The sequence below is a fragment of the Prionailurus viverrinus genome, chromosome A1, assembly GCF_022837055.1.
Source record: "Prionailurus viverrinus isolate Anna chromosome A1, UM_Priviv_1.0, whole genome shotgun sequence".
Classification (NCBI taxonomy): Eukaryota; Metazoa; Chordata; class Mammalia; order Carnivora; family Felidae; genus Prionailurus; species Prionailurus viverrinus.
Window position 1 is genome coordinate 215,477,872 of NC_062561.1, and position 24,542 is coordinate 215,502,413.

General features: G+C 39.6%; 1 protein-coding gene across 6 annotated transcripts in view; it reads left to right on the forward strand.

The window, feature by feature from the left end:
* Nucleotides 1-24,542, forward strand: part of DROSHA (drosha ribonuclease III) — a 126,252-nt gene that overhangs the window by 932 nt on the left and 100,778 nt on the right. For 3 of the 6 annotated variants that reach the window (XM_047853699.1, XM_047853728.1, XM_047853709.1), the window contains exons 2-10: nt 227-354; nt 1,224-1,289; nt 2,290-3,123; nt 7,742-7,834; nt 13,772-13,882; nt 14,116-14,347; nt 17,641-17,782; nt 20,077-20,231; nt 23,165-23,245. In XM_047853699.1, the coding sequence (XP_047709655.1) occupies nt 1,270-1,289; nt 2,290-3,123; nt 7,742-7,834; nt 13,772-13,882; nt 14,116-14,347; nt 17,641-17,782; nt 20,077-20,231; nt 23,165-23,245 (1,668 nt within the window). In that variant the 5' untranslated portion in view covers nt 227-354; nt 1,224-1,269. The remainder of the gene's footprint in view (nt 1-226; nt 355-1,223; nt 1,290-2,289; nt 3,124-7,741; nt 7,835-13,771; nt 13,883-14,115; nt 14,348-17,640; nt 17,783-20,076; nt 20,232-23,164; nt 23,246-24,542) is intronic. The other 3 variants (XM_047853741.1, XM_047853734.1, XM_047853719.1) reach the window with 3 other exon arrangements.

Here is a 24,542-nt window from a genome sequence, read left to right on the forward strand (position 1 = left end):
GAGAGCTTGAGTCTTGCAGGCTGTGTGTCTTACTCAACTTTGAGTCTGTGGGGCCTGTGACATATATAGGCTCATTGAATATTGTATGAATCAGTGAAAAGGTCCACTCTTTGGTTTTGATAATGCAAATCTGTTCTGGATATATGTGAAAGGGAAATGTACAGTAGCAAGTAGAAACATATGCCATTGGTGAGATAGTAAACATTTATTGACCACCTATGTGCAGGATGTTCTGCCAGGAGCTGTGAAGGATACAGAAATGACTTATGAATCAACCCATGTCCTCAAGGAGCTAATAACCTAGTGGAGAAGTTAGAAATGTACACACATGACTATAATATGAGGCAGTCTCTGGTAAGTGCTGTAAAAGAACTAAGTATGGACTAAGCAATGGTAGTCTAGGGGGAGTGGGATTATTTTCTAAAGGGAACTAGGCAAGGCTTCCCGGAAGAGGTGGCATTTGTAGGCAGATGAAAATTCAGTGGGCGGATTAATATGAGTAGGGAATTTTAGAAGAGTGGGAGCAAAGAACAAGCTGGCTGATAGCACCTGGTATGTTAGGCAACTGGGGAAATCTGGGATCATAGGCACTTCACAGGGAAGGTAATGGAGGATAAGCCTGCAAGAAGTTGGGTCCAAACTTGGAGTTTGAATTTGATTCCATTGGCCGTGAACCATAAGTAGCCTGTGGTGGCAAGATCAACTGGGTAGGTGCTGGGTTTATTATGAAGGTCTTAGCCTGAATAATAATCATAAGTCAGACCATATTTGGTGCCTACTAGTTATTAAGCACAGTGATTGGCACTGCTATATAATCTGAAATTATTTTCGTGAGCCTTTTGAAAATCTACCTTAAGCCTATTGGTTAAGCTTTTAGTTAGATAGACTTTAAGAGGATGCTTCTGCATTAAAGTTCTTTGCACTTAATATTTATTTATTTAGTTTTTAAAACCTTTTGCTGAAGCTTAAGTATTTGGAAAGCCGTTCATGGTCACAGAATTCTTCAGTGGAAAGAGTTGAGAATGAAATCAAGGATAACTGTTGTGTTTACAAAGTTATTTTGTTAGTATGCTAAGTGCATTAGAGAATGCAAAAATCAATGTTAAGATAATTGCAGACATTAGCAGTTTGGGAAACATTTTTATGTGTGTTTTATTCTTTCTGTTCTCTCTGTTCTGTTTTATTCTTTCTGTTCTCCCTATTCTTTCTGTTCTGTTCTCTAGAGTTTATATTCTGTGTGGAAGATGTGATGTATCCAGACAGTACGTCATGATGCAAGGCAATACGTGGTGAGTAGTGTGACAGTCATGGCAGGGGTTTTGGAAGAACAGAGAGAAGAAGAGAAACACTGGCACTGGGCCCTGAGAGCGGGAAGGATTTATATATGTGGGGAGAGGAAGAAATGTGTTCATGAGGGCCATGTACATAGTTAGGAACCCAGACTGCCCTGATGGAACTTACAGTTCTGAGGTGCAGGCAAACATGAAAGGTGGAATTAATTGTGAATTGGAATTACTGTAGGAGCTGCCAAGAAGAAGCACAGAGTGTGAGAGCAGGGAGCCTGACAAAGGCCTGGTAGGTTGGTAATAGTGATTGTAGAAAGGCCAGCAGTGGCGTTATTATTGTAGCCAGGGGAGAAACAATGATGTGAAGTGGATGAACTCCGGAAGTATTTATGAAGTAGAAGTGATGGGAATTTAAAATAAATTTTTGGCTAAGGGGGATAAGGGAGGAGAAGTTGTCAGATAATTCCCTGGTGTATGACTTGAGGAACAATACATGTTATTATCTATTGAGATAGGCAACACTGAAACGGGAGCCAGTGGTATTGTCTTGGCGGGGAAGGTCATTAATTCCTTTTGGGACATGTTATGTTGAATTTGCAGAGTCTCTGCTGAGTGTGGAGGAAGGTGAAGACAGGGAGATACTGGTGCAGGTGGAGAAAATGTGGGGTGTGTGGGTGGGATGACATGGCAAAGTTCACACTTTTGGGGAGCCTGAGCGAGGACATAATGGCAAACGTTTAAACAATGGGATGTTGAGTTGGTCATTCTCGAGGAATAGCTTTAGGGAGTGACGGAGTCCAGGGACTGAGACAGGGGAAGAGGAGTTTATTGGCCTTGAGGAGTCTGAGGTGTTACAGAGAACTCAACGTTAGATGGGTGGAATATTCCTGTGGCTGAAGGGGTCTGTCAGTTGCTCTTGAAGATGATCAGGCATTGTGAAACCCAGCTTATGGTGAGTTTTTAGTTCTTTTTCCCTTTTCTCTTTTTCTTTCCTCCCACAAAGTCATAGAATGTCGTTCCACCCAGGACGAGGGTGTCCCCGAGGGCGAGGAGGACATGGAGCCAGACCCTCAGCCCCAGCCTTCAGGCCCCAAAATCTGAGACTACTTCACCCTCAGCAGCCTCCTGTGCAATATCAATACGAACCTCCAAGTGCCCCTTCCACCACATTCTCGAACTCTCCAGCTCCCAGTTTTCTCCCTCCACGACCAGACTTTGTACCCTTCCCCCCACCCATGCCTCCGTCAGCGCAAGGCCCTCTTCCCCCCTGCCCTATACGACCCCCCTTCCCCAACCACCAGATGAGGCCCCCCTTCCCAGTGCCTCCCTGTTTTCCTCCTATGCCGCCTCCGATGCCCTGTCCTAATAACCCCCCAGTCCCTGGAGCACCTCCAGGACAAGGCACTTTCCCCTTCATGATGCCCCCTCCTTCCATGCCCCATCCCCCACCACCTCCAGTCATGCCACAGCAGGTCAATTATCAGTACCCTCCAGGATACTCACACCATAATTTCCCACCTCCCAATTTTAACAGCTTCCAGAACAACCCCAGTTCTTTCCCACCCAGTGCTAATAACAGCAATAGTCCTCATTTTAGGCACCTCCCTCCCTACCCACTCCCAAAGGCTCCCAGTGAGAGAAGGTCCCCAGAAAGGCTCAAGCACTACGAGGATCACAGGCACCGGGATCACAGTCACGGGCGAGGTGAGCGGCATCGGTCCCTAGATAGGCGGGAACGAGGCCGAAGTCCTGACAGAAGAAGACAAGATAGCCGCTACAGATCAGATTATGACAGAGGGAGGACACCGTCGCGTCACCGGAGCTATGAGCGGAGCAGGTAAAGCACAAACACGTGTGTTTTTAATGAACTGCAGAGGTCCAGACACGGGCCATTTGTATTTCTCTGCAAACCAGACCAAAAAAGTTCAACAGTGCATTTTGATATATAAAGGGAAGAATACATGTTATGGGCTGTTTTAAAGAGGGACAGACAGGGGCGCCTGGGTGGCGCAGTCGGTTAAGCGTCCGACTTCAGCCAGGTCACGATCTCGCGGTCCGTGAGTTCGAGCCCCGCGTCAGGCTCTGGGCTGATGGCTCAGAGCCTGGAGCCTGTTTCCGATTCTGTGTCTCCCTCTCTCTCTGCCCCTCCCCCGTTCATGCTCTGTCTCTCTCTGTCCCAAAAATAAATAAACGTTGAAAAAAAAAAAAAATTAAAAAAAAAAAAAAGAGGGACAGACAACTGACATGTCAGAAAAAGCCACTTTTGAAAAGCATTTCAAAATTAATGTAAACTCATTTCAATGAGTGTAAGCTGATTACGCTGTATAATACAGCTGACATTTTAATGGTGATCTAATGAAAGTTCATTAGATTTTTCGCATGTTTTTTGCATTATCGTATTTACTTTTGTTGTATGATCACCGTGTCAGCTTACAGCACCTGAGTTCTTTTGGAATTGATCTGTGTATGTTATCAATTAGGAATCAAAGTAGTGAAGCAGAACTTGCTTTCTGGTTTTTAGGGTAAGTGGGAGTTTATTGTACGTAATTGCCTTCTTGCTTTGTTTCCTTGTAAAATGCAATGACATTGATTACACATCAAAGTTTTCAAAATAGCTTTTAACCTGTTTTGTTGCATTGAAGTGTATTCATACTGAAGAAAGTTATATTTTAAAAAAAGCGTTTTATTCCAGATTACATGTTTTTTTTCCCCAAAAGACCAAATATGTACATATATAAGGAAGTAAGGTTTCCAGCAGATACTTCTTTTTTTGTTTAAAAAATTTTTTTATGTTTATTTATTTTTGAGAGACAGAGACAGAGCATGAGCGGCAGAGGGGGAGAGAGAGAGAGGGAGACACATAATTCATAGTAGGCTCCAGGCTCTACGTTGTCAGCACAGAGCCTGATGTGGGGCCTGAACCCATGAACTGTGAGACCATGACCTGAGCCGAAGTTGGATATTTAACCTCCTGAGCCACCCAGTGCCCCTCCAGCAGGCATTTCTAAACTGAGATTCATAGATGGGTTTGTAGAAATGTTCTGAAATTAATATGCAGCATTTTATATGTATGCATGTTTTTCTGTAATTAAATTGGTAGCTTACAGCAGAATCTCGAGGTGGTGTGAATCTGTTTCTTCAAAACTCTAAGAACTATTGGTGTAGATGGAAAATACAAATCTACATATTTTTTGTAGATAACGATCGTACCAATTAATTTGTACCTTTGGCAAACTCTTTGTATCGTTGGAGTTTTCCAGAGGTGGAGCTAGTAGTGGTGCTTCTCTTTCTGTCCCATAAGGTGTGTTTACCTTCATTGTCCTGTGGCACTTCTGTGCTAATCTGTGGCATCACTTTGCTTCTTGGTTTCCATGTTTTTCTCATGGCTGTTGGCTTGATTCTGATTGAACATTTTGCCAGTAAGTGGTGGTGGTCATTCTCAGTCCTGAAGGGAGTTAGTTACTAATGCTTGGAGGGTTGGAAAGAAAATGTGTTGTGTCCTCTCCCTCTCCTTCCAGTGGAAGATGGAAGGGAACTTGCTTCCTGCAGGGATGACTGATTTCTGGTGGGCCAGAGCTGACTGAAGTTGGTGGACTTTAAAAAATATTTTCAGCATGAGTTATGTCTCTGGTCAATTTTGTCCTTAATTATTCTGTGATGGGTTAATTAGCAGAGGCTGTGATAGTTTATTTTATAATTTTGTGGCGAAAATCTGATCTGAAAAGTGTTTGTTAATAGTTTTCTGTAAACCTTAAAGTGATGATAATCCTTTTTCTGGGGAGACACTTTGTTGCAAACTTTAGCATTCTAGAAGGCACTTTTTTTCCTTTTTGGGGTGCTGCACTTAGAGGAGTTTTTAGGGTTCTGCTATAAAACATTCTGTAAAATTCTTCCATAAAAAAATTCTTGCATCAGGTTTTAATTTGGGGCTTTGTATTTGTTTAAAGAAATTCATGTCCTGTCAACTGAGGATCTCTATCAGTAAGTGAAATTAAGTGCTGAGAATTACCACCAATCTTCGTTATCCTAAACCATAACTCTACTGTGAAGGACCTATTTAGGCAGTTAGCTCATCTTTCTAAATGGCCTTTATTTATGTTGGAGTTGTTTTGTAACATCCTTGGGGGTGTTTGTCCTGGAGCTGCCCCAGTGTCGTGGCCACATTATAATCGGCTCCCTTTGAGGTCTTACGTAGAGTGCCAGTCACCTGTCTTATATGGAATGTTTTTGTGAAATAAAAATGGGGTGTGTGAAGTCCCAGTGTAACTGCTAGAAGTATATTGGAGAAAACCAAAACTTCATAAATCTGTGCATTAAATTGTGTTGAGTTTATTCAAATTCTATAGTCTGTCCTCTGGCTACTTGTCCCCTTATTCCTTAGGATAAGTCAGTCTATCCTTTTTCAGATTCCATCTTTTTTCTTTTTCTTCTCCTCCAAAATGTGCTTGAATAGTAATTACCAGATTGTTTTAGGACAAACTGTTTTTAGAGGAAGTTTGTGAAGAAGTGGATCTATGTATTTGTTATTATGAAAGATCAAAATTACTATGGGGAATGGGAAAAGAAACAGCCATAGATGCAGTGCACTGAGCACGCTGTTTTGCAGTGTGGTGGGACTGGTGCAATGGCTTCCTATAACTGAGTGGTGTCAGAGCACAACAATCCCCATAGCTGGCCTGTTGAGTACAGTGTGTAGCCATCAGAGAGCTAGTATTATATACCTTATATATCTCAGTGCCTGCAGCTAAGGAAGAGTCTTTGGAAGAGTAACCCAAACATTGTTTTTCTTGCTCTAAATGGGTTCATTACATAGTGTTAACTAATGTGATTTGTAACCAAATTGGCCTTTTCAGTTCATACCAACTCAGAGGTAGCAGTCATCATCAGAAGTGTCATTCTCAAATGCAAAATTCTATTGCCTAGATGTTAAAATACAAACAAAAATCAAGAGTGTCCTTTCAATAGAGTTTGATTTGGAAATTATTATTATTGGCAATTATTCTCAGCTGCCATCAGTACACATATCTGTTGTGTGTTACCACTCACTAGTTGGGATTTTACTGCTTAAAAGTAAACTGTAATTTTTAAATTTATTTTTTAAGTGACCTCTGCATGCACTGTGGGGCTTAAACTTAACAACCCAGAGATCAAGAGTTGTATACTCTACGCACTGAGCCTGCCAGGTGCCCCAGTAAACTGTAATTTTAGAAGTGTATCAGATAAAGAATGTAGAATCCCAAGCTCTGGCCACTTTATTTTAGACAGCTGGTGTGTCCCTGAGGCTTATGTATATGGTAAAAGTATCATTCAGTGGAATCTTTCTTGAGGAGGGAGTGACCTTTAAGTGAAAAAACATTTCCTGTTTTAATATCTAAACAGTTACATTTTTCTATCAGTTTTGTAAGTTTTGATTTTCAGTGTATTTACATTTCTTCTGTTCGGCTATAGGTTGGGGGATATTTTTGATTTCAGACATTTTTATAGTCTTCTTGCTGGACTCAGGCTAATACATTTTTTTTACATGCTGAAATGGGGTGGTTATTTCCCTTAGACTTAGTTGTGATTGATACACACTAGAGTTCCAGTTTTGTTCAAGATCTTCATTGTACTTATTAAATAGACTCAGACATTATTATTGTTATTACTAAATTCCCATTTTACATTGAAGGGTTTTAAAATCCCCTATTTTATTTTACATTGTGTAAACTGTGTCTCTATTTAGAGTTGTTTTCAGATTGAAACACTATTTAAAGGTAAAGTGACTTACAGTCTCATGGCAGTTAATGAATGATACCTAGAACTATAACTCAGGCCTTTTTTTTTTATGTTTTTATTTATTTTTGAGAGAGAGAGATACAACACGTGTGGGGGAGGGGCAGAGAGAGAAGGAGACAGAGGATCCAAAGTGGGATCTGTGCTGACAGCAGAGATCCCGATGTGGGGCTCCAACTCACAAACCGCAAGATCATGACCTGAGCCGAAGTCAGATGCTTAACCTACTGAGCCACTCGGGCGCCCCCAGAGTTTAGAACCTTAGCTTAATTTTTACTGTAAAAGCTTTAATTTACATTTATTTGATGGATGAGATTTAGGATTTTCTAGCAATCACTAGGTAGTAGAGTCCTTTAAAGTTTTACCTATAGGTTACATAAAAGAATTGGCTGCTTGGAAGGTCTGGAGAGAAGATTATGATAAATCCCCTTGTTGCTTAGCATCAAGTATGACTTCTTTCTTCAAAGAAAACAACAAAAAATGTCCAAGTTAGTTAACTTCTGTAAAGAAAAAAACCTCCGTTATCCTTTAATAAATGATGAATAAAAAAGTCCCATCGAGAATAGTGCCAGAATAATTCTAGGTGAGGTCCATTTATTTAGAAGATGAATTTATTCAGTGAAAAGAGATGGTGTTTTTGAGTCTTTCTGTTGAAAACAGCTCTGTGTATTAATTCCTTTAAGAGAGCGGGAACGGGAGAGACACAGGCACCGGGACAGCCGAAGATCACCATCTCTGGAAAGGTCCTACAAAAAAGAGTATAAGAGATCTGGAAGGTAAGCAAGGAGTTGACACTGAAAGAAGTCATAGGATTATCTCCTTGAATTTAGGTTTTGTGCTTCTGCAAACATCACCAAGTCTTCAAAATAGCCTAAGAGTCTGTCCAAAATGCCCTATGAAAAGTTAAAACAGCCAGTAACTTAAAAACCTTTACTTTCAAGATGTATTGATGATGCACAAGGAAAATTTTGATAAATTTCCAAAAATTAGAAATTATACAAGCCACTTTTTCTGACCTCAGTTGCTATAAAACTGTATATGTTAATAATTCAAGGTTTTTAAAGTTTTTTTTTTTTTTTGAGAGAGAGAGGGAGAGCACGAGTTGGGGAGGGGCAGAGAGGGAGAGACAGAATCCCAAGCAGGCTCTGTGCTATCAGCGCAGAGCCTGACGCAGGGCTTGAACCCATGAACCCCCGTGAGATCATGACCTGAGCTGAAATCAAGAGTTGGATGCTCAGCCAGTTGAGCCACCCAGGCACTCCAGTAATTCAAGGCTTTAAAAAGAAACCTTGGAAATTCATAATTATGCTCTCAAATTTACTTGTTTCAGAAAAAAAAGAGTAAAACTGCAGCCATACTTTATTTAGAAGAACGACATTGACATTGTTGTAAACCAAAACTTACAGGGTGTAACCAGTTCTATACTGAGAGGTAAAATCATGGTCTTATGTAATGGTAATTAAAAACAGCACTCTGGAATCTGACAGATTTGGGGTCAGTTATTTTCCCAATTTGGATATTAGGCAGAGTTATCTAACCTTTTTAAGCCTCAATGTCTTTGTCTAAAATAAGAGCAGTTTTACTTGCCTTTTTGCATGGTAAGGAGACGTTGAGAGAATACATGTAAAAACACTTAGAACTGGGTCCAAAGTTAGTGCCAAATGAATGGTAACTATGTATGTGTGTATATATACATATGCGTGTGTGTGTGTGTGTGTGTGTGTGTGTGTGTGTGTGTGTATAGGTTAAAGGTATATTAATATGTATAAATATGCATATCTAATTACTGTCTGATCACTTGGCTCTACAAACTGGTAGAGTATAAGAAAAGCAGAAAAAAGGATTTAAAGATAAAAAGAAATTAATGAAATAGGAAAAAGAACTATAATACTGTAGCAATATTTGAAAATAAATGCAAGACTTCTTTGAAAGGTTATACAGTTCAAAAAGTGGCAAATCTGGAAAAGAAAAACATACATTCCATTAGGTATAAGAAAGAATGTATCATAAGAATGAAGGGGATTTAAAAAGTATAATATATTGGTATAAGTACAGATACTATATTTACAAAAGTTAAAAACTTGGATGTGATGGGTTGATTTCTATGAAAGCAAAAACTACAAACTTCACACAAGCAGAAAGTTTTAATAGGCCAATAACTGTGGAAAAAATGGAAAAAGTTGGATTTTTACCACTTCCAAAAATGTATTAAACTGTTCTAGGATACTGATGAAGATGGAAGGGAAAACAGAGATGGCAAAACCTAACCCAATGTAGAAAACTATAAAACAATCTGTTATGAATATGGCTATGAAAATTTTCAGTAGTGCGTTAAAGTAACAGAGTTTATTCCAAGATTGCATGGATAAATAGGTTAATATCAGGACATCTATAATTAATTCTTTGTGTCAAAATCTGTAGAGTTATCTCTGTACCTGTCTATTAGATATTTAAAATAGAACCAGCATCCTTTTATAAATAGAAACTTTGGTTAACTAGGCATAAAAGCAGACTTTTTTTAACATGATAAAAGAATATAGAATATTCTTAGAATACTCATAGAATATTATCTTATGATGAATATGATTGATACCATTTCAGAAGAGTCATATTTAATGTTGAAACCTTTCAGGCCTTCCCATACAAGTTAGAAAAAGGATTGAGGCTCCATTACCTATCACTGCCACCTAACATTGTATAACTGAGTGTTATACAATTCAGTTCTTCTTGAATGAAAAACAGTGCATTCTCGTGTGTGCCAGGTATTGTACTGGTGTGAGTGAAACATTCACAAGAGTCCCCACTTTACAGGCATGAGAAAGTTAAGTGCTATGAGGAGTACTTTTGATAGAACAATGACATGTTCTGGGAACACAGCAGTGAAAGCTCAGTCTTGGGTAGTCAGAGAAATTGGTAGAGAAATTGGTATCTTACCTTTTTTATAATTGGTACTTGAAGTGTGTGTAGGAATGCATTAGAGAAGGGGATGGTGAAGGGAGAGAAAAGAGCACATGGGAACGTTGCAGTGTGGAGAAGTGGCTCTGAGAGGGTGAAGCCTGGAGCTTGCGAAATAAGTTTAGACAGCTTTTGTAGTGATCCATACACGAAGTGATTATGCCTACATCAGCTCAGTGACAGTGGTAACGGGGAACGGTAGAAGTAACTGAGAGGTGTTTGTGAGATCGAGTCAGTAGGATAACTGATGGTGAGGGAAGAGCAGTCAGCACCTGAGATCTGGTGGCCCCCATTGGGGGTGGGGAGCACTAAGAAAGATGCAAGGTGAGTACAGTTTGGGCATGTGGAATATAAGAATCTGTGAGACAACCAGGTGAAGTTGTGCGGCAGTTTATTGGTTACACAGGTGTAAAGCCCAGAAAAGAGATCCCAGCTGGAAATACTCAATGCCAAGGATAGATGAGATTAGCTAGAGTTTGTTCAGTGAGAAAGGGCCTGAGGAGGAGATAAGGGTAGGAAAAAAAGCCAGACACTGTGTTGGTAGATATTACTGAGGACCCATTTCAGGTTGGTGATTTTTAATGTAGAGTGCTGTAAACATCTTCAGTCTAGTGGTTTTCTTCTCCTGTGCCCAGTAGCTTGTGGGGAAGGCAGAAACTTGGATTCTGTGAGTTCCAACTAATGCAGTGGATGAGAAAATTAAAATCATAGATGTACATACTGCAAAGGAAGAAAAGTTATCATAGCCTGTACTATAGCTTATTGTTAAGAAACAATTTGTAGTTTGAATTTTGGAGTGCCTGAGACACTTAGCTAAGAAAGATGTTTTGCCCCTGTTTTGAAATGACCCTCTCAAAATCTTTAAAAAAAAAGAAAAAGAAAAAGAACATTAATTGATATTCACAACAGACAACCCTGGCCATCCATCATTCAAGACACCTGCCTTAAGAGAAATGGAGTGAGGATATTTTTGCCCGTGTTTCTTGACAATAATAGTAAACATTTCATGGGCTTTTAGTACAGGTCAAAATGTCTGTGTTAGACAACCATATTAGCATTTAACTACCACTTTAATAGCTTGGGAATATGGGTAAGTGATGCAGTTTCTAATTCTGTTTCCTCTGTAGGAGATGTTCATATCTGCCTCATAGGATTCTTCTAAGGGTTAAATGTGAGTGTCAGTAAAGTGCTTAGCAGAGTGTCAGGCTTGCAGTAAGCACTAAAATAAACATACAAACCAAGCCGTACCAGTGGGAGCTAAGAGTTGCCATTATTAGCTAATGGTATTAGCAGGAAAATTCAAGAGCATCAGCTAAGAAACAATGAGAATAATTCACTGAAGTTGACAGTTGTAAACAAACAAAAAAAAAATCAAAATTAATATCCTTCCTAAATACCAGAAACACCTAAGAAAATGTAATGGGGAAAAAATATACGTTCACTACAGAAATTTTAATTAAAATATCTTGATAAACTTAAAAAATAAAGATCAGTGTGAAGAAAACTATCCGTGTAGTTGATGACAAGATGACGTAAATGAATGGAGGGCATGCTGTATTCCCATAGTGGAAGTAGAAGACAGTGTTGTAAAAATACCAGTTTTCTTCAAAAAATGTACAATATAATGTAACTTCAGTTGAACTGTGGGTTTTAAACTTTATAATGATTTAAAATAGAAGTGAGAATAATGAAAAATAATAATGCAGGGATATTTGAGCAAAATTAAAATGTTCTATACCCATAATTATTAAAACAATTTGATATGGGTATAAAATATTCCAAATATTGAGCAACATTCAAGTATATATAAAAGAATTTACCTCTGTCATAAAATTGTTTCAAATCAGAGGAGAAACTGATGTGGGGACAATTGACAAAACATATGGAGGAAGAAACTAAAGTTAGATTTATGCCTTATATCTTAGAGAGGTAGAATAAAAAAATTTAACGTTAAAAAGTAACTGAAGATAATAGAAAATATTTATTTAATTTTGGGATGGGAAAGGATTCCAAACATAACACTAAGGCAGGCAGTATAAACAAGATCTCTAGGTTTGGCCATGTAAGTCATATGTAGCAATAGACAGAATTAAAAGGAAAACAAAAAACTGAAAAAGGTTACATTACATTTGACAGAAGGGCAGTTATTTTTTTATTATTTATTTTAATGTTCATTTATTTTTGAGAGAGAGAGAGAGACTGAGGATCTGAAGCAGGCTCTGTGCTGACAGCAGCGAGCCTGATGTGGGGCTTGAACTCTGAACCATGAGACCATGAGCTGAGTTGGACGCTCAACTGACTGAGCCACCCAGGAACCCCAGAAGGGCAGTTATCTTAATAAAACAACTTTTTCAATAAATAAAAAAGTCTGTACTCCTAGTTTTAACAGTACTGGCATAGCATATGACTCGGATGTTCATAAATGAAGTGACCATGAAACGTTATTTCAATAGTGTTAAAAAAAATTGCAAGTTAAATAAGACACTTCTTTCATTGGAATGGCAGAGATTAAAAACAGTCATGTTGACAGGATGTGTGGAAATGGGAACTCCCATATGGTTTTGATTTTAGTCTAGACTAGTACTACCTATCTATAGAGAAGCCTTAAAAAAAGTACACATTCTTTGTATGAAATAATTTGACAGGTTGCAGAGAATGCAAGTGTGTTCACAGTGGCATTGTTTATGATGACAAAAAAAAATAAATGGTAACCTTAATGACTATGATCAGATTTGTTAAATTATGGCATACATGTGTAGATGAATAATATGCACCTATTAAAAGTGGTTCAGGAATGGATGCTTATTGAAGGGTATTCCTGATTTTCTTTTGAGAAGGGCAGGCTATAGAGTTGTGTGTTTTTTGTTGTTGTTAAATGTGTGTATTTTTATGTATATATCGTCATATTTATAGGTTTTAACCCATTTGTTAAATAAAGCAGTTATTTCTTAGTGGTTTTATGGATGACGAGTTTGTTTTATTTTTGTTAATGCTTTATTTTTCTACAGTGGGCGTATATATATTTTACTTTACAGTAACTTTTCTGGTAACAAAATGTAATATTTAGAAGTTATATCAATAAGTAATCAATATATAATCTAATTACCCACCCTTTCCCCCTCGATGTATACACACCTACATACTCACACTTTCCCTGTCATAAAGTTAGAAGTTAGTGGTAGAGTTGATGAGAATAGTTAATTTGTGACTTTGATCCAGATGTGAGCTTTCTTGGATAATAGTGACTTTGTTAGTGTTGCTGCAGAGGATGCCACCATAATACTAATACAACAGTTTCTCTCCTTGGCTAGATTCTCAGGGTGTGTATGGTTGCATTTAAATTTTTGGATGTCAAGTTAAAACCTGTCCTTTAGGTTTTTCTCTCTAAACACATCCATAGGATAGGCCTTTGCACATGTTAAGCCCTAGAAATTCAAGGAGATCGAGTTGTTCTTATCCTTTTTAAATGAATTAATATCAGTATTTGCAGGGATCAGAATTAGACAGAGTGGTGGTTCACTAAGTAGTAACCCAAGTCTGAGCTTCCAGAGAGATGGTTAGGGATGATATAACTGATTTTCTCTTAGATTATGGTCCTCAAGCTAAATTTATGCCCAAACTGAGACTGTGTTTTGTGAAGCCTTTTTTTTCCCCCTTGGCAAAGCAAGCTGTGGAGGATTCAAAAGTAGTATTCTCATTGCTGAGATTGTCCATATGTGGAGATTTTCAAATATTTCCGAAATATCTTTCTCTTCTAGGAGTTATGGTTTTCCAGTTGTCCCTGAACCTGCTGGATGCACACCAGAATTACCTGGGGAGATTATTAAAAATACAGATTCTTGGGCCCCACCCCCGGAGACTGTGAATCAGTAAGTAGATCTGGGGTAGGGCCTGGGAATTTGTATTTTTAAACAACTAACTTCAGGTGATTCTGATGCCACCAGACTAGTGTTTGGGAATCACTGGTTTAACAAAAGTAAATATGTTGATTTGGTATGGCATTTTTATTTTAGGTGAAAAAATGAACTAAACAGGTGAAATAGAATAATCTTAGAACATAAGAACATTTTAAATAATTAGCCTCTTTTACCTCCTTTTAAAGTCGCTCCCCAAGTAGGGAGAAAAAGAGAGCTCGTTGGGAGGAAGAAAAAGACAGATGGAGTGACAGCCAGAGCTCTGGCAAAGAGAAGAATTATACCTCAATCAAGGAAAAAGAGCCAGAGGAGACTCTGCCTGACAAAAATGAGGAGGAGGAAGAAGAACTTCTTAAGCCGGTGTGGATTCGATGCACCCACTCAGAAAACTACTACTCGAGTGACCCCATGGATCAGGTGGTAGGTCTGAGAAGCTATGACCAGGGTTTCTCAATTTTTGGCACCTTCAGCATTGGGAGTTGGGTAATTCTTTGTGGTGGGTGCCGTCCTGTACATTGTAAGATGTTGAGCAGCCTCTCTGAGTTCTGTGCACAGGATACTCCCCAGTTGTGAACCCAAAGCTGTCTTCAGACATTGCCAAATGCCCTCCACCCCTCTCCCCAGTGGAGAATCACTGCTGTAGACCAAAGCTGTCTTCCACAACCAAAGGCAAGAGTGCGGTAGATTAAAGTATCTCTTCGTTCTGCATTTTTATAACACGGTTAGTCTTGATAATGGTGGTTTTCTAAGTTCTCACACATAACTGCTTTATGCAGTTTGTGGTTGTGTTTGTATGTACATTTCCCCCCCAACATGGGAAATAAGGAAGACTTTGAGTTTGTCTCTTAGAAGTCTGACCTTGACCAGAGATAACCACAGGAAGTTTCCCATGCATATTGGCTGGTTTTGTGGAATGGCAGGGGTTATCACCCTTCATGGGCTCTTGAGAGAGCCTGTGCACAGGCTGCTCAAGGGGAGGTTCCTGGGCTCCACAGCCCATGTGGAGTCTTTGTTGTGTCAGACTCCATGACTTCCTCTTTCGTATGCTTGTTTCTTTTGCCTTTTTTATCTTTTATCTTCATTTTATTTTTGGTCACTCTCTGTTTAGTCTCTCTCTTTCTCCAGGTAGGTGTTAGGACTCCATCCCATTAATTTAGGCCTATTTGCCACAGGGTAGACACAGAGTGACGCTCATTGATTAGATGGATGAGTGAAGGAATGATCGTCTGTAGGTCTGAGATGTAAGTGGTTGGAGATGGTAGATTTTGTGTATGGGGTTAGATAAAAAAACATTCTGTTTGGAATTTTGTGAAAATAGCCTCTACTTGGCTTGGGCTCTTATCTGTAGAGAACGTAAAAGTAGACTCTCTTGTCTTTGGGAAAAAGAATTTGAGAAATCTCATGATGCTGTGATATTTTACTTGATAAATTAGAGCAGGGTTTTAAGTCATGGTTCATGTGATACAGGAAAGGGAAAGCTCATGCTGAGCATTTTATGGTGCAACTTTACTCGTGCTTCTCATATCTTACTTAATTCTGAAAACAGTCCTGGAAAGAAGGTATCTGTTGGTTAAGCATGTTTGTAAATTATAATACTTGACGAATTGTGACTTAAACTGTGAGCCAGGTTTGTTTTTCTCAACAAGTTGTCTGGAAGGAAGTGGTGGCTGGTGTACATTTAGTGGCTCAGTGATGGCAGAGCTGGCTCTAGTTTGCTATCTGCTGCTTTTGGAGCATCCACTGTGAGTTGCAGGGTGACTGCAGGTGTCATGTTCTTACACATGTCTGTCCAGACACAGGATGCAAGGGCAGTGCTGTGTGGGGCCCAGCGTACCCATGGATCTTTCCTTCTATTCCTTCCCCAGAACTGTATCATATGTCTCCCAGGGCTTCATTTTCCATTGCTGCCATAACAAATTTACACAGACTTTATAGCTTACCACAGCACACATTTATTATCTCACAGCTCTGTAAGTCAGAAGTCAAACTTAGGTGTTGCTGGCTGAATCAAACAAGGCTGTACTCCTTTCTGGAGAGAATCTGTTTTCTTGGCTCATTCAGGTTATAGGCAGAGTTCAGTTCTTTGTGGCTATAGGATGGTCCTTGCGTCCTTGTTGGCTGGCTGATGAAGGCTGTTTTCACCATCCTGAGGTCATGTGCATCCCTTGGCTCATAGGTCCCTTCCTTCATCTTCAAAACCAGTAGTGCAGGTCGCGTGTCTCTTGTGCTTTGAGGATCTCCAGCCTCTTCTTCCCTTGCACCTCTGATTCCATTTCGAAAGGTTCTCTGCTTTTAAGGGCTCATATTAGATTGGGCCCACCCAGATAATCCAGGATAATATCTTCTTCTCAAAGTCTGTAACCTTAATCACTAGCTGTGAAGTTTTTTCTGCCACATAAGGTAACATACTCAGTTCCTGGGTGTTAAGGCAGGGACATCTTTGAGGGTCAGAGGGGGACTCTGAACCCACTTTTCCTAAGACCAGGAATTCTCTACCCCAAATCTGAAGGGAATCATGGTTCTTTTAGCAAAGAAGAAAAGGCGAATGGCTGCCATGGATATTATTCTTAAAACAAAATAAAATAGCAAAGGTTCAAAGAGTTTACACAGGCAGTTTTTTTTTCCTTATATATTTTATGAGTATATTAAAATTGGTGTAGAAGGAAGGCTAATAAACTAAGCCCAACATTTGCCTTTGTGTTTTGTCATCTGGTGCAGAGAGGTGGCAAGAATGTCAGCTGTCCTCGCATTGCCAGTGTCAGTAATGAGCTGGGGCTTTGAAAAGCAATTATCCTCTTTTGGGATAACTGCAGATTTTATGATTTGCTTTAATTTGCTTTTTCTGTCTGATAGGTCTGGTCTTTACATTTTGGAAATTACTAAGTTGAAGAATATGGACATTTAAAGTGATTTCATCCTGGGAAGAGAGAGTGGGGGAAAGTGGAGAGTTTCCTCTAGGAATGCATTGTAGAATCCTGTGTTTGTGGAGTGTGGGTGTGTTGGTGTATGGGTGTGCGCACGTGAGTGTGCATGTATGTGTGTGTGTGTGTCTGTGTTCCTGTGTTTTATAGGGTGTATTTGTGGGGGAGAGGATCTGTGTTTCTTCTTGAAAAAAATTTTTTATTTGAGTATAATTGACAATGTTACATTAGTTTCAGGTGTACTACATAGTGATTCAACATCTTTGTTATGCTGTGCTCACAAGTGTAGCTACCATCTATCACCATGCAATGCCAATGTCACCATCGCAATGTCATTGACTGTATTCGCTATGCTGTGCCTTTTACTCCTGTGACTTCTTCATTCCATAAGGATATTTATGTCTGATCATTGGGTTGATGTGGAAGATAGACTATCGGTGATTTCCAGTAGTGGGGAAATGTATGTTCCCTAGCAGAGTGTCAGATATCATGAATTCTTGGGTGGCGGGGGTCATGATTTATTTTTTCATATCAAAAGGCATAGGTGAACAGTTTTTATATTTCTTCTGAATGTTGGCAAGTACATTTTCCTGAAGATTGTGTTAGCCATAAATGTTGTGTGTGATTCAGAACACCCATGCCAGTATTGGCCATTTTGTTTTTAAATGTTTGTTAAATTGAAGGAAATGGCATCTTGCTGTTACAAATCCTTGATTATTTGTGAGGTTGTATGTGTCTTTGGTATGGCTATTACTAATGTAGTTCCTAATATTGATTCTTTATTTTTCAAAGGGAGATTCTACTGTGGTTGGAACAAGTAGGCTCCGTGACTTATACGACAAATTTGAGGAAGAACTGGGGAGTAGGCAAGAAAAGGCCAAAGCTGCTAGACCTCCGTGGGAGCCTCCTAAGACGAAGCTAGATGAAGATTTGGGTGAGTTAGAAGTTACGAGACCAAGGCCCTGTGCTCCTGTTACTGCTTAAACCTTGGCTTTGGGGATATGTTCTTGAGAGTCGTATATTGAAATTTCCTCTTTTTCATTTATTTTCCTTAACTATAGTAGCAATATATACAAAAGTAGAACTTTCTCTGTTTTGATCTTATTTTTCCTTAGTTGCATTCAGCAGAATACATAAGCGATCTCATTTGTAAGGCATGCTAACAATTGTGTCCCTTGTAGAACTGTCCAGTCTTAGAATCAGCACCGTAGTCCAGCCTCTCCACCAGAAGCAGGAGTCTATTCCCTGTCACCTGTGCCTCTAATGGGCAGGCATTCCTTGTGGCTCTCTCCACTGCCAGGGAGCTCCTGCTTTGATGAGGAAATGCCAGCTGTAGGCCAGTTCTGATTGAAGGTTTCTCTCAACTCATATGGATAGTTTCCATAACTTTATCATGTGGTGATCTATTTTTTTTTCATGTGTATTGTGAGGTTCCAAGTAGATGCTGAGATCTTTGAGGATAGAAACTGCTTTTCACCACTTTGCAGCCTTAGCCCCTAACAGAAAGCCATTCATAGATCAGGCACTCCCTGTGCCTTTTCCCTGTCTTCTGGCTCTCATCTGCCACCTTCATTTTCCCAGCTGAGAGGCAGTGTCCATGGTGGGTAAAAGCACCGACTGAACCTCAGTTCAGACTCCTGCTCAGCCACTTGCTATATGACCTTGGGCAAGTGATTTCATTCTCTCCATGCCTTACTTTTCTCATCTATAAAAGGAGGATGAACAGCGTCTATCTCATGCAGTACTCAAGAATCCAACCATGTCGGGGTTGGGTTTTATTACTGTGATGTACTGTTAATCTCTTGTAGGAGTAATGTAAGTTCTGGGTCTGTTTTTTCATAAATATATATATTTTTAAGTTTATTTATTTATTTTGACAGAGAGAGAGAACATGAGCAGGGGAGGCGCAGAGAGAGGAAGAGAGTGAGAATCCCAAGCAGGCTCAGCACTGTCAGCTCAGAGCCCAGTGCGGGGCTCAAACTCACAAACTATGAGATAATGACCTGAGCTGATATCAGAGTCACCGACTAAGCCACTCAGGCACCCCTAGGTCTGTTTTTTTAATTATGGTAAAATACACAGAACAGTAGATGTACCATTTAGCCATTTTGTAAGTATACAGTTCAGTAGTATTGAGACTATTTACATTGTGTGCTGTCTCCAGAACTCATTTTGCTCAGCTGAAACTCTGTATCCATTAACTCCCCAGTCCCTCCTTCCACCTAGCCTCTGGCAACTACCATGCTACTTTCTATTTCTATGAATATGACTACTCTAGGTACCTCATAGAAGTAGACTCACGTAGTATTTGTCTTTTTGTGACTGGCTTATATCACTTATCATAATCCTTAGTCTGTTTTTATCCAGTCACTTTCAAGGACTAAAATCTTTTATTGCTACTATGGGGAGGAGAAAATAATTTAAAATCTTCAGTCTGGTACTCAGAACCTTCAGTCTGGCGTTTGTGACACTTAAACCCCTTACCTCCTGGTATTTTTCTGTGGGGCCTTTGTCCAGTGCTTGTGCTCCTCCCTCCATGCTTTTGCCTGAGTGCCCCCTTTGCATTCTTTTCCTCTTACCTGCTCATCAGCCAAACTCCACCCCATCCGTGTGCCTGGGTCATGTGCACCTCTTCCAGGAAATCTCAGTGACCTGAGTCAGGGTAGACTCGCCCTTTTCTGAATTACTACACCTATCTATCTATCTATCTATTTATTTATTATTATTATTATTTTACTACTACACCTTTTTAAATGTGAGACTCCATACCGCTGCTGTGGTTTGCATTTTCCCTGGCATTATTCATTAGGTCTTTCTCTAAAACTCTTGTTTTCTTTTTTTTAAACGTTTATTTATTTTTGAGACAGAGAGAGAGACAGAGCATGAATGGGGAAGGGGCAGAGAGAGAGGGAGACACAGAATCGGAAGCAGGCTCCAGGCTCTGAGCCATCAGCCCAGAGCCCGACGCGGGGCTCGAACTCACGGACTGTGAGATCGTTGACCTGAGCTGAAGTCGGACGCTTAACCGACTGAGCCACCCAGGCGCCCCTAAAACTCTTGTTTTCATTGCTTTCTTAACTAGATTGTGGCTTAGCAGTATGGGCTGCATTATTTTCCTGGTATTGCCTAGCAGAGTGCTTGGTGTGGAATAGGCTCCCAAATGTTTACTGAAAGAAAAAACAATTGTAAATTTCTTCATCTTCTCTGTTTTCCCTTGCCCTCTATTAGAGAGTTCCAGTGAATCCGAATGTGAGTCTGATGAGGACAGCACCTGTTCTAGCAGCTCAGACTCTGAAGTTTTTGATGTCATTGCGGAAATAAAACGTAAAAAAGCCCACCCTGACCGACTTCACGATGAACTTTGGTACAATGACCCAGGCCAGGTGCGCATGTTTTTATGCCATGTTCTTGCTACAAAGGTTGCAAACCCACACATCACATTTATGACTCCGGGCTCAGAAGATGCATGTTGGCTAGTATGAAAACTGAATTTTACTCTCAGGGTTGTGTGTCATCCCTCAGAGCTTATTCCTCTTCAGCTTCAGAGTTCGGCACCAAAGCATAAGTACCAGAGCAACTGTCTCTTGAATCATGTTTGACGATGTTTGTAAATTCCATGTTAGGGAGCAGGGTAATGGTGCTGCCTCATTAAAGTTGCAGTAAACGGAAAGAGACAAATGGTAGGCTGAGGGAGAGAGCACTTGTAGGTCTTTTTAAAAGCGATTCATCTGGAAGGTATCTTGCAGCAATATAGTAAACAATAAGTCCTGTAAGACTTCATATTTCTTAGCTGGTAGTAGTCATAATTACTTACAAGTTCTTTCCCTATTAAGCATTTTTGAGCTAACGATGTCATGGCTGGACATAATCATTTTTATTTTTACTTACTGTTTTATTATGAAGTAATACTTAATACCAAATAGTATCTTTATAAAAGATTTATTTTACAAATATACAACACCTGCAAAAATAGTATCTTTAATGCACATGAAGTTATTAAACTTAATAAAACATACAGCTATAAAAAGATACTTTATATTAATTTGAATGCTTTTCTGGTTCTTATTAGATGACTGCTATCTAAGTGGTTTGTTGGATTTTTTTTATACAATTAATATAGTTGGAGTACCTGAACAGAAATGTATTTTGTGGTGCTTTTTGCTCTCTTGGAATTGAGCAGAAATGTTTAAAAATTGCAAATGTGTTTTGAAACTTACTTTATTAACCATGTATATGATCTCTGTGAATAGCTTTAGTGAGTTATAATTCACATACCATCCAGTTTACACACTTAAAGTATACAATTCATTTTTTGTGTTTCTGTTCACAAGATTTAACAGTCATCATCACATTTTAATTCTAGAACATTTTTGTTTCTCTGGAAAGAAATCCTGTGTCCATTAGTTGTCCCTCCCCTTTCCTCGTGTGTGGTCTTTTTAATGCACATAGTTCTATCAGGAAGCCTATCCCTCAGTTTATGTCCATTCTTATTTTTATTAGAGATTACAGAGGCTTCCAATATAGATAGTCTCACTCTTCTGTTTACTGTTTAGTTTCGTGTCCTCTGTACAGTTGAACCTTGTAAGGTGCTGATTTGCACTGGGGCCAAGACTCTGGTAAAAGGCAGGAATTAGGATGTCTGTCTACATCCTTGCAAATCAGTGAGGATGAAGTGATTTTTCTACTGACCAGCATTAGGAGTGTGTTGTGATTTTTGAGGGAATCCCATCACATCACTGTTTGCCAGCTGTTACTTTGAATAATAACTTTTTTTTTAATGTTTATTTTTGAGAGAGAGAGAGAGAGAGCATGAGCTGGGGAAGGGCAGAGAGGGAGACACAGAATCTGAAGCAGCCTCCAGGCTCTGAGCTGTCAGCACAGAGCCCGACGTGGGCTCAAACCTACAGACCATGAGATCATGACCTGAGCCAAAGTTAGAGGGTTAACTGAGCCACTGAGGTGCCCCTGAATAATATCTTAATGTGATTTTTTTTTTTTTTTTTACATAGCAATGTTATTCCTCTGCTGTGCTACCTGAAGCTTTAGATTTCACAAAAGGATAAAGAAAGTTATAGTTTTTCATTTTAATACTTCTTTTCAAAGTTTTATTGAGACATTTTCCTTGGATGTGAGTTATAAATCCCTAGAACTTTAAAGAAACGTGTGTTATGTGTGTGTTGTGTACATACATATGTATATATGTACATATATATAACATATACATATTAACACATACATATTTTATAATTAATACCGAGAAAGTGAGAGATGGATTCTCCCTTCTCCAAACTGATGCTCTCTGGTCTCTCTTTTGATTCACTGTTACCATCTGTATTGAATAAACTCACGAAACTGGCTTTTAAAGCCCTTGATGATTTTGACCTCAGTTCTGCTTCTGTAGTCTTCTTGCTGACGTAAATGATCTATTCTGTTTAGATGGGTCTCATGTCCCTGGAGCATAACATAGGATTTCTTCCTTCCCTTTTTTTCTCATGCTGGTGCCTTGTGTAGAATAGCCATCTTCTTCTCCTGTCCTGTTCTGCCTTTCACATTTTGTTTCTGAAGCCAGTGCTATCTCCACCTGGACTTTTTTTCTTTTTCTTTAAATTACTAAGTATATCATATGTATGTTATCTCTCCTGTATAGAATAAATATTCCTTGAATACCTGAGTTATTTGTCACCCTCTTTCCCCCCCACAATGTTTAGCAACCATCTTTCTGCCCAAGAGGCGCTCAGGAATTATTCACTCATCTTATCATGTGGGTGCAGTTCATGGCAGTAAAACGAATTCAGGTGAAAAAACAGATGTTGACTCACCTGATTAGCACTGAGCTAATGCTACTCTGCTTCTAGTGGCATTTTTTTCCCCCTCTGCTTTAGATACGTTTAGGTTTCTCTTTTGGAAACATTAAATCTGGAGGTCACCTTCAAAGCATTCTGTGTGTTCCTTCAGGGTATAAAATATGCTTTTCTTTTGTGAAAGAGTCATTTTTCCTGAAATAAGAAATAGGAGAAACACACTGAAAAGTGGTAAGAGAAGATGGGGGCAAACAGTGCAGTGACATTGATATTTTCTGCTTGGTTGCACAAATAACTTGGGAATCCAGCGGTGTCATACAGTTTCCCTTTATCAGACAATATAGACAGTTTGCAGCTTTATTGGTTTTGGAACATCCGTTTAATCTTCTAACCGTGACAGCCTCTTCAGAGCTTCCGTACTCATGACATTAAAACCCACACAGTTTCTGAGGCATCATTGTGCATGGTGTGGATTTTCCCCCCAATAAAAAAGAATTACATTCTGTTTCTGACAGATGAATGATGGGCCACTCTGCAAATGCAGCGCCAAAGCGAGACGCACAGGAATTAGGCACAGCATTTATCCTGGAGAAGAGGTAACCGATTTGGGTTATTATATTTGTAAGTGCTGAGAAGCCAGAAGTAGACAGATGCTGTTGCTGTTCTTTTCCCATAAATGAAATAATACCATCAAAATAGTCTTTTTATCTTCCCCTAATAGTCTCTGTTACTGATAATTGGAGAAGAAAAGTACTTGGGTTTTGGGGTGGGAGTAGGGAATGTTATCAAGGAAACTTAAAAACGTTTGGAAGTTTCATTATTTGAAATAGGCAGGGTGTATTTGAGGGGTTTTTGTTGTTATTCCTATCTTAAAACTGTGCATACAGTGAAATTTTTCATGTTTTCTTATAAATGGTTATGAGTTACCTTGGAAAAATGATCTTACTAAGGCACGTGTTCTCTTACCTTTGGGGTATGTAAGGGTCTGCTGTTGTCTCCATTAGTCTTTGTTAGTCTGTTGTCCTCACTGACTGAGTGGTGTGTGAACTGTTTTACCCTGTGCCCCATCCCCTGGTTCATCAAGGACACTCCAGATATGTCGAACCGAATGAGTTGAATACTTTATATCATAGAGTTACATGTAGTTGCTCCCTTTCAATGATTTTCCATCATTTTCCCCCGCCATCTTTTATTTTATGTTACTCTTATTAATCCCAGATTGTCACTTAATGATTCAGCACATTATATTTAAAAATAGTATGTGTAAATCCTTAATTACTATTTAAAACTTGTTTGGGGCTATAATAATAATTAGAATCAAGACTATGAGACAATGATGGATATTTTTAATCACTTCCTTGCTTTTACCTCATTTGTCTTTGAGTACCAGCAAGTGTAGCTAGGAACTGAGGGACAGGATCTGCACCTTGTGAGTGTCCACACCTGTGCTTCAGACGAGGCTCTCTGAAAGCGGGTGCTGCAGTAGAGTTTGCGATGTGAGATGTTTCATGGGGTTTAGGCAAGAAGAGAGTGGAGGCAGGATTGAACAAAGGGAGAAGTTCACCAGTGATGGACAGGTGTCTTAAAGCCAGAATTACTGGAATTGTCTTACATCAGGCTGGCATAGCCTTCACACCCCCACTGCCCTCTGTCCCTAAGGCAGGCTGCCCCAGGAAGGGCATGATCTTGGGGGAGGGGGCTCTGTAGCAGAGGCAGACCCTGAAAGAGCTGGTAGCTATAGGCTGTCTGCTGTCCTCACAGCTGGGCAGCAGGCCCTTCCTTGAAGGAAGATCCAGGTGGCTGGCTGTGCTGACTGAAGACCTGTGGGAAGATAGGCCCATACTCAGTACATGTTTATTCCTGTGAGAGCAAACTCCTGGCCCTTTCAAGATG